The following is a 15,411-nucleotide window of genomic DNA, read 5'->3' on the forward strand; positions in this document are numbered from 1 at the left end:
CCTCTCACAAGGGCAAACTGTGGGAGGGGGGGCTTGAACTTAAAAATTAGATTCTTGGGAGTTTCGAACCACCACACACCCCAGGGTGAGTTATATGGGGATTATTCCCTCCTGATGTCTGTCCTGGGTTTAGGACTACTTTTTGTAGGTGCTGTTTTAGGCGTTGTCCTTAGAACAGTGCGAAAGGAAAGACTGGCTATTCAGAAATCTGTAAGTGAGGTGGTAAAATCTTTCCAAGAGTCAATGAGAGCTTTGCAGGACCAGCTAGAAAAACAGGCTATTCAGAAATCTACAGGTGAAGTGATAAGACCTCTTCAAGAGTCAATGAAGGCATTACAGGAGCAATTAGAAAAAGAACACTTGCAGTTTAACTGCTGAGGGTGAGGCAGTTCGGGGTGAGAGGGAAATTAATTTGTTATTTCGATCAGTCCTGCAAGATGAGGAAGAAAAAAAAATAAAAGGCTTAAAAAGGCACTAGAAATGAAAAATTGTGAACTTCGGGACATCAATTTAAAATATCCTAGACCGGTGGATGATAACAAATCCCTGTACCCCTGCGGGGAACTGGAAGAGCTTAAAGCAAAGTTATCTGGAGGATAACGGAGCACTGTGGTCCCTGACCCAAAGAGCTGCCTACTGGGCAGGAGGAGGGTTAGACCCTAGAGAAAGGGGAGATCCTCACATGATTAAAACACCCACAAACTGGCCACGCTGTAAAAAGTGTACAAAAAACCACACGTCTCCAATTAACGAACACAAAATTATTAGACCCACAACAAAATTCCCCAATGGAACTCGAGGCAGATCCACAGAGATTTCCAGTCTTAATCCAAGGCCTGCCTGATGCAATAAAAGTTTATGCTAAAGGCAACCCCCAGACCTAGAAGAAGGGGTGCTCCACCAGGGATAACCTGGTTGGAGACAGCCCAAGAATTAATAGCTACTGGTCAAGCAGTTGGGGCTCTCTGGTACAAGAGGCCAGAGAACACACAGCAGGAGGGCAGGGAAGGTCCAAAAACCTGCCTCACCAGGTATTTGTCAACAAAATATGTCATCTGGCCCTGCCTTTATGGAAAGTCCCTCTCCAGCTTTCTGTTAAGCCCCTTTTAGGCACTGGAAGGGGTCTTTAAGGTCTCCCTGGAGCCTTCTCTTCTCCAGGCTGAAAATTTTAATTATTAGCTAGCTTTTATTGATTTAATAAAAAATAGCAGTTAGAACCATTTATAGTGTGTAGCAGACAGCTCTGATTCAAGTCCTTTAGTCTAACCATCATCACCATCAACTGAAATACAGGATTTATATTAATCATACAAATATATCTGGTTTGCCATCCTTAATCCTGAGGGACAAAGTTGTACAAAGGACCAATTACACCCCTATAAACCCTGAGACATAAACTATTGTCCAGGTCTGTCACTAAGGCTGGATCCAACTGCCCCCAGACTCCTCCTGGAGAAGGAATTTAGAAAAGCAAGGGGGGTTCTCCCAAACCTCCATATTGCTGGCGGAGCCAAGGGGATGCACAGATCTCTCTCTTACCACATTCCAAAGGCATTGGCATGATTTGGTCTTGCTGTTGGGTGAGCAGAACTCCAAATGTCCCTGGAGTTCCCTGGAGCCAGGGAATCCCTTATGATCCCGTGGTTATCACTGACCGGGTGGGTCCCGCCACAGGCGCGTTGCTGCTCATCTCTTCCACTGCCTCAACAAACCTCTGTTTTATAACACATTCTCAGGTTCCATCAGCATTCAGACCACACCTTCTTGCTCAGCAAAATGCCTGGATTCACTTGTCACTTCCTCCAAACTCCCCCCAAAATTCCCCCCTGTGCCATCTCGCGTTTTGCTGCTTGGCACCATCCGCGAGTAGTTCCCCAAAACAGGTTTGTCTTCCAGAGCTTGACTTTCCCTTTCTAAGAACCTTCCCCAATTTAAGCTTTTTGCATCAAATTCCTTTAACACTTCCATGGTTTCTTCATAGAGCCACAGAATCACAGAGTGGTTTGGTTTGGAAGGAACATTTAATATCACCCAGTGCCACCCCCTGCCATGGGCAGGGACATCTTCCACTAGCCCAGGATGCTCCAAGCCCCGTCCAACCTGGCCTTGGACACTTCCAGGGGATCCAGGGGCAGCCAAAGCCCACAAGAGCAAGATCACTTCTCCTACTGCTCATTTTAAATATTATATTTTGTAATGGATCTTCGATGGTTTCCTAAAAATCAAATTTTCAAGTGCTCTGCATTTTGGCACCTCTTCAGGTGAGAATTTAAACCCAAAGAACAGCACAGGCAGGCACCAAAGACTTCAGAGCAGGTGATAAAAACCTCTTATTTCCTAACTAAAAATTTAGGAAAAGATTTAACTTTGAAGCTCAGAACATCTTGCACTTCACTTTTACTCCAGAAAAGTGAAACTCTGGCACTGTGGGAGTTCTGGGGGGTTGGAATTCTCTCCATAAAATGATTTATTCATTGAAAAAAAAACAAACATAAACGATAAATCACACCAACTTTAACTCTGCAGCTAAAAATCTGCTTTGACAAATATTTTCCCTCTCCAACTGCAGACTTGTTTTCTCATGGATCTACACGGAGCTTTAGCCATCACAAATGAATTGTAAATAATGAAACTGCCCACACACTCCTCTTAAATTTAGATCCCTTCAGATCCCAAACCTGTCTCAGGAGGAGGGAAAGCATTCCTAGCCTGTGACTCAGTTTTCACTTTTTAGTTCCAGTTTCGATTTTGAATTCGGCCACATCAAGGAGATTCAAACTACAAAAGCACGAGGGAATTAGGACAGAAATACAGAAGAGAAAAAGGATCTGAGTAACAGGAAAAGATGTGAAACGTGATCTCTTCCTGTTGTGAAAATAACATCAGATGCTCTTTGGAGTAGTAGTTATGGCAATAGCAGAGGAAGAAACGACTCAGACTTGACAAATAATAAAAATAAACTCACTTTGTGGCAACTCCAGCGTGGAAACTTTGCTTTCTGGTCTTTGGGTGTCAGTCATCTAATGGCAAATACATCAGAGAACAAAACCCACATCAGTCTCACTCACTGAATTTAAACAAAGGGAAAAAAACCTCAACAACCAGCATTTAAACAGAGAAATCCCAATGATAAAATGCTACATTATGTCCCCAACCAAGAGGTAAAAGAAAAATCGTTTCATTAATCAAAGTGCAGTTGTACAGTTTAGATTTTCCCCCCTCCAAATCTGTATCAATTCATATTATCTACCAGCCTGACAAACACCAGCCTCTCTCACAGAAATGCTCATCCTGAAGGAAGACAAGTTCACAGACCTACATCACAAAAGGTTTTCATGGCATGAAAGCAGATGAAAGTTCTCGTGAGGCAATTAAAAAAAAAAAAAAAACAATAAAAAAAATCCTAAAGCACTTTAAGCCCTTCTGGTGCTTTCTGCAGCTCGTTTTCTCTGCCAACAGGCTCCAGCTTTCATTTCCTGCCCTTTGCCCTCCCACTTGGGTTTCGTTTTCCCCACTCACACGTCATCAAGTCCCTGCCCACCTCTCCTGGAAAAAAAACACAGAGGTCTTTTCACGTGTGTGTGCTTTAAATTGTTTGGGCCTTGCTATTAATCCACATTATTTACCACCGTTTTCTACATTAGGTGGCTTATTTTTAATGACCCACTTCGTAGGCTAAATTATGACAATTTATTATCTTAAAAGAACAACAGCAAAGGCAATCAGAAGGAGTACAAATGTCTCTTTAAATTAATAATTAGTGTAAAAGACAGGACACCTCCTTCAAGCAGCCACCTCCCACCTCCTTGAAACCCCAAGTTCTGAGCACAGACTTGGCAGTCAAATATCACAGGGAAAGTGCACAATTGTTAAAAAACTCAGTGCCTGCAGAATTCCAGCCACAGCACTGAATAACACGTTCCAGGCTGGTGAAAAAAAAAATCAAGGCACTGTTAATTCTGTAATTCCAGCACAACTCACCTTGGGATCGTGTTTTTGAGGACCTTTAGGATCAGTCTGAGTTCTCTTTCTGATCTTTTCTAATTCTTTTTGTTCCTGAGAGGTTACTCTGTGAGATTTTGAAGAGCTGCAGTCCCTGATACATAAAAAGAGAGAACTCTTATTCCTATTCTGCCATACATGTAACATAAAAAAAAAGGGATTAATACAAGGAGTCTGCCCCTCACAGAAGTGTAACTCCACAAGCATATTTAAAAGATTTGATATTTTGATTTGATATCTGATTTTTTAATACCTTCAAACTGCACAGCCTGAAGCTGTGCAAAAATACAGCAACAACAACAACAACAAAAAGCACTGTTTTCTACAAAAGGGACAGGAACTGAATTACATTTATATATTTTTAAAAACTAAATAATTAATAATGCTGATTAATAACCACCTGCTGCTTTGGGTGCAGCCCAAGACAGTTTATTTACTTCCTAGGAGCCCTCTATCAGGTTTATTAGATAGATGGTTGCAGCTGTGATAAATTTAATCCTTCCATTTTTATTTATTGAGAGATATCATAGATATTGCCTACATTTTGTTATGCATTACTTAAATGATATCAAGCACTGAGCATTATTACTTTTATTACTTATTATTTTATATTTTATTCTAATATAATATTATTATAGTATAGCATATTTTATTATAGTATAGTATAATAGTATTGATTATATATAAAACATAATATATTTTATTAAGTATATAAAATATATTTTATATTTTAGTATAGTATTATAGTAGAGTATTATAGTATATTATTAATATTGTTTATAATATTAATAATAATTATAATATTAATTAATATAGTGTATTATTCATGTTGATATTAATATTAATTATATCAATATTATATTGAGCAATATTATTAATTAGTATTATATTGCTGATTAAAAAAGGTAAAACATGACAACTGCTCACTTTTTCTCAAGCAGAGACTTCTTTGCCTTCTGTTTACGTTGTTTAGTACCTGTGGAAAATTATTTCAGAAGGGGGAATTAATTAAATAACTAAATAAATAACTAAATAAATAATTGAAGAAATAATTGAAGAAATAATTGAAGAAATAATTGAAGAAATAATTGAAGAAATAATTGAAGAAATAATTGAAGAAATAATTGAAGAAATAAATAAACAAATAAACAAATAAATGGTTTAAAAGGAAAAATCACCCCCAAAGGAATTCTGCTGTGTTCAAGGCACATCTTGAAATTACCATTACTTTCTTCTAAGGTCCTTTTCAGCTTGTGATGCTGCTGAACAAGTTCCTTGAGCCCGTCGGGGACGTTCCTGCAGAGCTCCTGAGCTCTCTCGTTTGCTTCCAGAGCCTGCTCGTGCCTCCCCAGCAGGGACAGGGCCTTGCAGTAGTGGTGGTGACCCTACACGGACAGGAGTTGGGATTTCAAGCTTTTTATTCACACAGGTGAGGCAAAAAAGAAAAAGAAATTACATCCCAAACCGGCTGCAGTAGACAAAACAAAGTGAAATTGTGTCTAACTGCTCTCAAACGATGAATATTCAGTTTTCAGCTGGGAGCAGCTTGTAACCTCTGGCTTTGGGAAAGAGCAAATTTGCACTTTCCCCTGATCTCAACAGCTACTTTTCATCCCTTATTTACTCTTCTTCAGGCCAAGGATATTGGGAAATACATTAATCAGGGGGTTTTTTATTGCAAGGGCTACATATATTCCTTTTAAATAGCTGATAACACAGCTGTGCACGACAAAATAAACGTTTTCTTCTGCCTTTAAAGAGGCAGAACACCTTGTAACAACACTTAAAAATGTTAATTTGACGTGCTTGTAATATAAATATACAAACTGTGTACTTGACTGACCAAGGCAGAACTCTCAGTCCTTTGCATTCTTCTGTCATTAGAAGACACCGCTGGGTTCTCATCTTGCTTTACAACACCACCAAAAGACAATTTTGAAACGAGATTTCATTTTTTTGAAACATGGAACTGACCTTTGGCCAATCAGGCTTCAAAACAGTGGCTCTTTTCCCATCAACGACAGCTCTCCTTGGGGAAGGGAGGGGAAAAAGAAGAGCAATTTATTATTTGCAATTCAGAAAAATCTACAGGCTGGTGTCCAAGGCTCTATAAAAATACCAAGGGAATAAAAGGGAATAAACCCATGGAATGGGTTGGGTTGGAAGGGACCTTAAAGATCACCCAGTTCCAACCTCTTGTCATGGGCAGGGACACCTTCCACTCTCCCAGGCTGCTCCAACCTGGCCTTGGACACTTCCAGGGATGGGGCAGCTCTAGTCACAAATAACTACAGTCACATATAACTGTAATCACATATAACTTCAATCACAGAGTCACGAATAACTCTATATGTCAGCTTTAAAAATACTCTTTTTCTTACTCAGGGTGCCTATTTTTAAGTGCAGATCACCACATTTCAGATGACAAAGGGGTTACTTACTCGTAGTCTCCTGTGAGAATGAAACAAAGAGCTCTGTTTCCATACAGAAGGTGGTTTGTACGGCTTAAAAAAAATATATATATTATGGAGAGTTAGTACCATATATTACTTTGGAAAATCCTAAGGAGGGAAAAAAAAAAAAAGAGTGGATTTTCACAACAATTGCCTGCAGGCTTCTCTAGCACCAACACACCCCAGCTTCCTCAAATCCCACGGATTTACAAGTTAAACCACTGAGGAGGTTCATTTTAATTATGCAATAATTGGTAACATTTGGGCCCACTGATGCAACTTCCAAGCAATTCAAATCGTTCTCAGCTCACCCCTAAAAAAAACACCAGCCCCGCTCTACAGCTCCTGGAAATGATGTGACTTCCTTTGCTCTTCACAAACCACAGGATTTCCTTTGCTCTCACACTCAATTCTGCTCCTCCCTCCCCCTTCTCCAGCAAAGCCTTCTTGGTTTGCTCCCCCTGAGTCACCTGACACAAGTCAGCCTTACTCAACTCTGGAAAAAGGCTGAAATCAGCTGGAATTTGGGACCAAAATGTATTCCTGCCACGTGACATTTGCTCAGAGAATATCAGAAATTGTGTGACAATGTTGGGTTGGGTTTAACTGCACACAAGTGGGTTTAGGTGGGCCCTGCTCAAACCTGAGTGTAGGTGAACTTTAAATTGATCAAATTAATTCTTTGTCAGCAAGAAAGGCTGAGCAGGGGAGGACACAGGAAGGCTGGATCCACTTTTTCCATGGGATAAGAGGGCTCAAGGGAAAAGGACCTTGAAGGCAACAGAGAGGGAGTGAGACCTTGGTATGGGTAAAACAGGGGGTAAAGATAAGTCAGGCTTGTCCCTGACTCACACAAAAGGGCCCCAAGGCTGGTCTGAGCCAGAAGTTAACACAGAGAAAGAACCCAAGAAGGGGTTAGAAGACTCCAGACCAAAAAAGACCCCAAACTGCAAAGGATTTTTTTGGTCTGAGCCCCTCCTGGAGGCCCCAAGCTCGAGCTGTTCCTGTACCACTCAACTGATAAATTATTGTTCCCTGAAATCAGATGTCTGAGACTCTGCTGAGGGAAACCTCAGGCACAGAAATCTCCTCAAAAGACACAAAACCTGAAGCAAGACATGAGCAAAACGCTGATCCTTTCAACTGCACAATTACAAAGCTCCAGACTTCAACCTGAAAACTCCAAACAGTTTGAACAACCTGGTGGGATTTTATATTTCCAAGTATTTCATAGACACCAGAAGGTGTCAGAGCAGCATTGGCAGGACTGTAATACAAGCAGTGAATACACCAACCCTGCTGAACACTGGAAGGGGAAAAATGCTCTGTAAATGCTCAGATAAAAAAATTCTCATTTGATCTCTTCCTCCCTTTTTCCAGAGCCCAGGAAAGTGTCTCCAAAGCCTTCCAGCAAATTCCTTTTGAGAAGAAATTAAACAAGAGCTAAAAAAAAAATTAAGCCTAAGAGTTGCCAGGAAAGGACACTTAAATATTTGTTCTTGTTTACTCTTTCTGCATCACGGCTGAGGTGATAAATATTTGCAACACTTGGTCACATTGTTCTGCTGGAAGACTATTTAGAGGGACAACACCCAAAGTGGTTGTTCACACCAAATAATTTATTTCCTTGCAGGTTTACTTGCTGTTAAGTCATTTTAGATCAGCTTTAGACCCTAACAGGACTCCTGGAGCAATAAAAGCACCACCAAAATAGAACAAGAAAAGTGTCATGTAGCTTTTTTTTTTTGTTTCCCAATTAGGAATCTTTTGGCCTCTAAGTAGAGTGGCTCATGCAAAACTATGAAAAATGAGCATAAATCTGAAAAAGCTGAATGCATATCAAAAATTATATTACATACATATAAAACACAACCCAGTTAACCAGTTCAGTTCTTACCAAAGCTCTATGGCTCTGGTATATGAGATTATAGCAGGAACAAAGGCTCCACGGGAAAATACTTCATTTCCTCTCTGTTTCATAAATTCACTCTCCTGTGAAACCACAAAGAAACAAACTCAGAAACTGGGACTAAACTCAGTTCAACAACGAGAAGTAAAGGTAATTATTTACATCAGGACAATGACACACTCAAACTTTTGAAGCTTTTCTCTTTAATCATTTGGGCATTTTTATAAGCCTTGATCATTAGAAGCCCCCCCAAAACCAATAAAAAAAAAGCACAAAACCCATTCTGAAAGCTTCTCTCACCTTCCTGGAGCTCTCACAGGTCTGAGCTTTCAATTCTTCAACTAAATCACAATCTTCCAATGCAACTTTAATAATGGAACGTTCCCCTGGTGACAAAATTCAGAGAAATACAGGGGGTGAAAAAGCTACCGAAGGCACGAAGGGTTTATCATCTGCCACTGAGAATCCCTGTGATACACTGATTATTGAATGAGCCCAAAATGAAATATATAAGGACATTAACTGCTCCCCAGTTACCAACAGTAAATGACTTTCCTCATCACTGTTTCTTGGGGAGTTTTCAGACTTACACTGAGTAAAAACAGTGGCAAGTTTAAGCCGGCGAAAATCCCTGAGTTCCTCCAGGCCCTGCAGAACGTTGGCATCACCCACACACCTGATCCAATCCACTGCCTCCTCGATGTCAAAGAAACCCTATTTCAATGGAGGGAAAAGAAAAAAAAAGAAGGGAAAACAAAGAAATAGAAAACAGCTCACAAATAACCTCAAGCACAGCTGAGTCACAAAACTCAACCGGTTGTTCTTGCCACAGGAGACAGGGGAGGCACTCAAATGTTAGCTTTTGATTGAGAAACTTCTTCTTGATGACTGAAATTCTTGAAAAATAACATAAAAGCCCTAGGATTTGATTTAGAAACTTCTTTCTGACGGCTACTGAGAAATAAGATCGAAACCCACACGACTTAAATGTCACCCAAATTACAGCAACTGGGTAACACAGAGTTGTATTTATTCTGTTTCTCCTGTTGTGAGATTTGTCTTTTGTCTTTTATTTATATACTTTTCATATTTATATTTTTTATTTTTTTTTTGTATTTGTTTTATTGTTACATTTATGCTTTTATTTTTTCATTTTTATATTATGTTTTGATTTCAGCTTTCACAGCTCACGCACAGCAGGCAACAGACACCAGCAAGTGGGGGAAAAACTGGTGAAAACAGGGAAATTCAGAGAACATCCACCAAGTTTACAAGGTGAAAAATGTCAAAGCATAGTTCTGCTGTGGATTGGATTGAGTGCAAACCACACTCTTCCTCTGCCATGCACAGATTGAACAGGTATCACTGCTTGGGAATCTTATAAACAACTGGAAAAACTCACATTTTCTATCCCATTGCCAATCCTCAAAATGCCACTGATAAAGTGTGGAATGTTCTGGAACGGGGAGAGAGAAAGCAAACAAAAATCAAGTTATTAAAGAGCTGAGCATTTCAGTTTTTCTGTCTGCTCAGGTTTATCTGAGTAACATTTTCTGTTCTGCCTCAATGCAGCATCACTGGGAGAGCTGCTGTGCTCCATTGCCAAAATCCAGGCAATATTCTTGTAATCAGGAGCAAATTTCTTGTGGAAAAATAAATGAATTTTACTGTTGGATATACAATGTTTTACATGGAGAAGGAGATAAAGGCTGAGGAAGGAAGAAGAGGGAAGCAGAGGTGCAGTAACACGGACTGGAAAAGTGGAGCTTGGGGTTGAGCACAGACTTTCAAGAAATGAAAAAAAGAACTGTGTCGTAACTGAATTTAAAAACCACAACAAATCTCTCCCCTTCAGCTGCTGAGAGCATTTCTTACATCCTTCTCTGCACTGTTACATTTGTGTTTTGAGTCAGCAATAACAGCAAATTCAAAATACTATTTGTTGAGCAAGAGAAAAATAAGTGAGGGGGGAAAAATGAAGTATTTAAGTCATTCATCCATCAGTTACATTATTGACTGCAATTATTTACTAAGTTATCCCAACTGTGATAAAGCCCAGGGTGCTTTTTCTTTCTAGAAAGCTGCAACTCAGCCATCACCCAATTTATTCACTGCAGCAAAAGGAAATGTCTCATTTCAGATACAATCCCAAGCTGCTTAAGGTACAGATTTAATTAACCTGTTCCACTTGAGAACTTACACCAAGTTAAAATACAGCACTTACAACAACTTTTTTAATTAAATCAGCAAGGTCTTCCACAAAATTACACTCAGACATTGTCTTCCACAGACGCCACCCCTGAAAGAGCAAACTGTTCAAAAACACAAGTTATTACAGAGAGAAGTAACACTGTGATACATGGTCCTAATTGCTAACACTTAATTAACATCTTCTTAGCACACTAACAATTATTATTATTATATATATATAACATTATATATAAATATTATATTAATATAATATAAAGCTGGGTTTATATAAATATTATATTAATATATTATACAGTTATTTTCTATATAAATATTATATTAATATAATGTGCAGTTGTTTTATCTATAAATATTACATTAATGCAATATACAGTTATTTTATATATTATATTAATATAATATGCAATAATTTTATCTATAAACATTATATTAATACAATATACAGTTATTTTATATATAAATATTATATTCATAATTAGGGTGTTATAATAGTTATAATCATTAAAAATTAGATCTAACCAAGAGCATGTTTACAAACTCAGATTTTTAAAATAAAGAAGGAGGAATAAATTAATAAATAAACAAACAAACAAATAAAAGGAAAAGCTGCAAAGCTCTTGGTGCTTTTGAAATCTCAGGCATCTATTTAACCACTTAAACACACTCTTTAGATTCCAAACTTCACACACCCCTCCTTAATATTTTCTTCTGTGGCTTGAGGAACTTTTGGCCTTAACTAAGTTGAAGCCACTGTTCCCAACAACATTCCTGCAGCCAGTTTAAGCACCACTGAAAACACACAACGATCTTTCCCAAGGCACAAGAAAAAGGGGAGAAAAACCCCTTGGAAAACGTGGCTACTCACCCAAATTCCTCTTGGAAAGAAATGCTTTCCTGGGTGAAGAGAAGAGGCCAAAGCATCTGGATTTTAATCACGTTGCAGTGTTCCCTTAATCTCTCCACAGGCTGATTGCACCAAACTTCACAGGGATTAACACCTCCAGGAAAACAGGTGGGAATTGGAGCATCCAGGCGTTGCAGGGGTAAGAAATAACTCAAAATTCCAAATTGTAACAAACATCCCCGTCCATCACTCCCAGACTTTATTCCTAAGTCCAAACCAACCTGAACAAGGAGACCTGAACGCTCCAAACACACCTGGAAACTTGAGTTTTATCATAAATTAAAGGGGGAGAGGGAATTTCTACAGAGGTAGGAAGAGGGACCTCATGGCAGGCTTTACATTCCTTGCTCAAGGAATTGCCTGGGTTCCAAATTGTACTGATAAAATTAATTATAAATTAATAAATGCTTCTAAATAAGTGATGCTGTGAGTTTAGTGGCCCTAAGGAAATGCTCTTTTCCAGGTAAAACATGAGCCCCTTCTACCTGCACCCCTGGAATTGTTTTCTACAATAAACCCAGAGCTACAAAAATCAGCAATATTCTCTTTGGCCTCAGAGGCCTTTCAAAAACAGAACCCACCTCCCTCAGAGTCTGCCTGGAAATTAAAAGGTAAATTAGACTATTGGGGTGGCACCCTGTGCTCTGAGGTAAATTAAAAGGTAAATCAGATTATTGAGGTGGCATCTCAGAGCAGAAGCAGCAGCATCTGGGGGTCTGAATATATGGAAAAATTCATTTTACACAGCTGGCTGTGTCCCTGTGAGTCTCCTGCATATTCCAGGTTACCATTTGTGTGGTGAAAACAGTTTAGAAGAACTTCACACACTCTTGGAGCCACCTGCTTTTCTGCCACCTCTGAATTTTTTTTAATTGTTATAACTGCAGAAACTCACCTATTAAAAAAAATCAACTTAAAATTGTCTTTGGACCTCTACAGCTAAAACACAGCTACAGTTAAAACACAGGTAATGAATTCTACTTATTTGGGCAAAATAAGGGGAAAAAAATCAAAAAGGAATCAAAAAGAGCACAAAAGTGCATTAAAAATTTAAGCAAATTGGTTTAGTTCACATACCTGTTTTAGGATTAGGCAGCACTGTCTGACCAAATGTTCCATGACCCTAAAGACAAACATACTTTTTAACATTGCACAGCCAAAAAAGCAAATAAAGCAAACCAAAACAAATAGGGAACAAAAAGCATGTTTGCTGGAGTTATTTAACACAATGGTGTAGAGGCTGTTTCAGGAGACAAAAAATGTTTACCTACATATCCATTAAAAAAAAAGTCCACAGATTACTGGTTATGACTGGGCAGGAAAACCTTTATTAATTTAAACAATATTTTAAATCACACTAGAACAGTATTCTAGAAATCAGTAAGTCAAAACCAGGTACTGGGCAGCAAAATAATGTTCAAGAATACCTGACTACACGTGTTTAAGAAGCCAACACAGGTTTTCAAAAAGTAATAATTAAGTTTTGACAGTGTGTGTATATTTATATAAATTTACATACATCAAAATAAGTGGAATAGTTGATTTAGTGCTTCAGGGCAGCAGAATCTATTAGTACTTTAATGGGTTTAAACATATGAACCCCTTAAGCTGAAGAATAAATGACTTTGTTCTGTTTTACAGATCCCTACAAAGCCTCTTGTTTTAAGAAACTTGTACGTGTCGTTTAAAAAAAACGCTTCTGAATTATAAAACCAACTTATTTGACAGGTCAGGACCCTCAGTAAGAAAGAGGAAAAAAAAAAAAGATGAACTCTGGTTGCAACTCCACAGCTCCTTCCCCGCACAGAGGAAACGCTGGGACATTTCAAAACCAAACCAAACCACTTCCCCCACCCCCCCAGGGAGCTCCTGGGGGTGTTCCCACCAAGGCAAACCTGAAACCCAACATTTAGCACTTGCAGAGCACCGAGGGCTTTCATTCCACGGCTCAGCTCACAAGGTATTTAAGAGATAAAATGTCTCTTATCTCCTGCTGGCTCGACTCTTAAAGCACTTGATTTTGGCAGCAGCACCCCGCCAAAAACATCCTTTATTGATATAAACACATTCCAGTGGGAATCACTACTCTGGTAGGACCAGCTCCTTGTAAAGACACAGCTTTACAAATAACAAATTCAATTCATCTATACTTTTTATGGGAAGAACATTAGGCCAGTTAACCTGCATTTCACAACAGCCACACAACTGATAAGTTAACTCCTAACTGAGCTCTCCAAGCAGCACAAACATTCCCAGGGGTTTCTAACTCTCCTGAAGCAGAGCATGAGAAGGGGAAAATAACAGTCAAGGAAAGCACTCCTGGAAGTATTTAAGGAGAAGAGTTTATTCAGAAAAGGCACAACTTATAACTTAGAGGGAGTCTTCATCAGGAATTGTAGTGACAGGACAAAGGGGAATGGCTTCAAATTGACAGAGGGCAGGGTTAGATGGGATATTGGGAAGGAATTCTTCCCTGGGAGGGTGGGGAGGCCCTGGCACAGGTTGCCCAGAGAAGCTGTGGCTGCCCCTGGATCCCTGGAAGTGTCCAAGGCCAGGCTGGATGGGGCTTGGAGCAACCTGGGCTGGTGGAAGGTGTCCCTGCCCATGGCAGGGGGTGGCACTGAATGATCTTTGAGGTCCCTTCCATCCCAAACCAGCCTGTGATTCTGTGATTAAATAAGTAAAAGCCTTACTGGGCATGAAGAAATAGATGCAATTGGAAGAGATGACAAGAACAAAGAAGGGGCCAACACTGCAGCCAGTGCAGAGTTAAAATCTCACGAACCAAGGGGTGATTGTTTTGCAATGAAAGGAACTGAATCTGTCAGGAATCATCCCAGGGATGGTCTGGGTGCAGAGCCAACAGGTTGGGCAAGTTCTGCTGAGAGGATCTACACATCACTGCCTGCTGTGACAGCTGTGCACACACAGAGTCACCCCAACCTGCCTGACAGAGGACATGTAGACTCTGTTCTGCCCCAATTCAGTGCTTCTACAAGTGAATAATGTACATGGTAGAAGTTACTTTTGCATCAGATTCAACTAATCAACACTAGGAACTACTCTGTAGATCAGATCATGGAATCACAGAACGATTTGGGTTGGAAGGGACCTTAAGGATCATCCAGTGCCACCCCCTGCCATGGGCAGGGACACCTTCCACTAGCCCAGGTTGCTCCAAGCCCCATCCAACCTGGCCTTGGACACTTCCAGGGACCCAGGGGCAGCCACAGCTTCTCTGGGCAACCTGTGCCAGCGCCAGATTTGGGTATAAACTCCACTGGAACATCCTGCAGGTTCTCCATGCAGCGTCAAAGCTACTCACCAGTTCTAAGTAAGATCTATCGACATGACACAGAGCCAGGGTTGCAAGGTCGGATGTGGACGAGGGATCAGCCATGGCACAGGACCCTGGAAGAGAAGGATGGTGAGAAACACGGGAGAGGAAGGCAAGAGGAAAATAACACGTGCTTTGCAGCACTTAAAACGATCACAACGAATCACACTTCGCCGAGGCTTCGCGGAAGAAACACTTACATATCTTACGCAGCACAGATTAATGTTGAAAACAGCCACCTAGAGCACCAGCTAAGAGCTGGTTATGTCAGGTAACTCTGTTCTACGCCTCCAGCAGGACCCCAGGGCACTGCCGCACCCCCGGCAGAGCGCAGGGTCAGGAAGCAGCATCCCCGGAATCGCCGCTGCATCCCGGGATGCCAAACACGCCGGGACAGCCCCCGCCCCGCCCCGCCCCGCCCGTCATCAGACCCCGGAAAGCCCTCCGCTCGCCGCTGACGTGTCTCCTCCCGCCGGCACAGCCCTGCCCGGAGCTCCAAGAGAGAGGCAGCGACCCGGGAGAGGCTCCGCGGCGGCTCCCGGTGCCGCGCTGCGAACCTCGGGCCGGCCGGGGGCGGGCGGCCCCGCGACGGGCA

At 40.7% G+C, this 15,411-nt stretch overlaps 1 protein-coding gene across 1 annotated transcript in view; it reads right to left on the bottom strand.

The window, feature by feature from the left end:
- The window catches only part of TTC3 (tetratricopeptide repeat domain 3), a 50,490-nt gene extending 35,295 nt beyond the window's left edge, over positions 1-15,195 (bottom strand). The window contains exons 1-14 of the mRNA XM_017833096.1: positions 14,805-15,195; positions 12,557-12,602; positions 11,441-11,573; positions 10,589-10,676; positions 9,767-9,820; positions 8,955-9,078; positions 8,665-8,750; positions 8,353-8,447; positions 6,444-6,506; positions 5,977-6,031; positions 5,225-5,387; positions 4,930-4,978; positions 3,982-4,096; positions 2,966-3,020 (exon numbers count right to left, since the gene is read on the bottom strand). Coding sequence (XP_017688585.1) covers positions 2,966-3,020; positions 3,982-4,096; positions 4,930-4,978; positions 5,225-5,387; positions 5,977-6,031; positions 6,444-6,506; positions 8,353-8,447; positions 8,665-8,750; positions 8,955-9,078; positions 9,767-9,820; positions 10,589-10,676; positions 11,441-11,573; positions 12,557-12,602; positions 14,805-14,879 — 1,201 coding nt within the window. The 5' untranslated portion in view covers positions 14,880-15,195. The remainder of the gene's footprint in view (positions 1-2,965; positions 3,021-3,981; positions 4,097-4,929; positions 4,979-5,224; positions 5,388-5,976; positions 6,032-6,443; positions 6,507-8,352; positions 8,448-8,664; positions 8,751-8,954; positions 9,079-9,766; positions 9,821-10,588; positions 10,677-11,440; positions 11,574-12,556; positions 12,603-14,804) is intronic.
- Between the last annotated feature and the right edge of the window lie 216 nt (positions 15,196-15,411).

The sequence above is a fragment of the Lepidothrix coronata genome, unplaced genomic scaffold, assembly GCF_001604755.1.
Source record: "Lepidothrix coronata isolate B3197 unplaced genomic scaffold, Lepidothrix_coronata-1.0 Scaffold211, whole genome shotgun sequence".
Classification (NCBI taxonomy): Eukaryota; Metazoa; Chordata; class Aves; order Passeriformes; family Pipridae; genus Lepidothrix; species Lepidothrix coronata.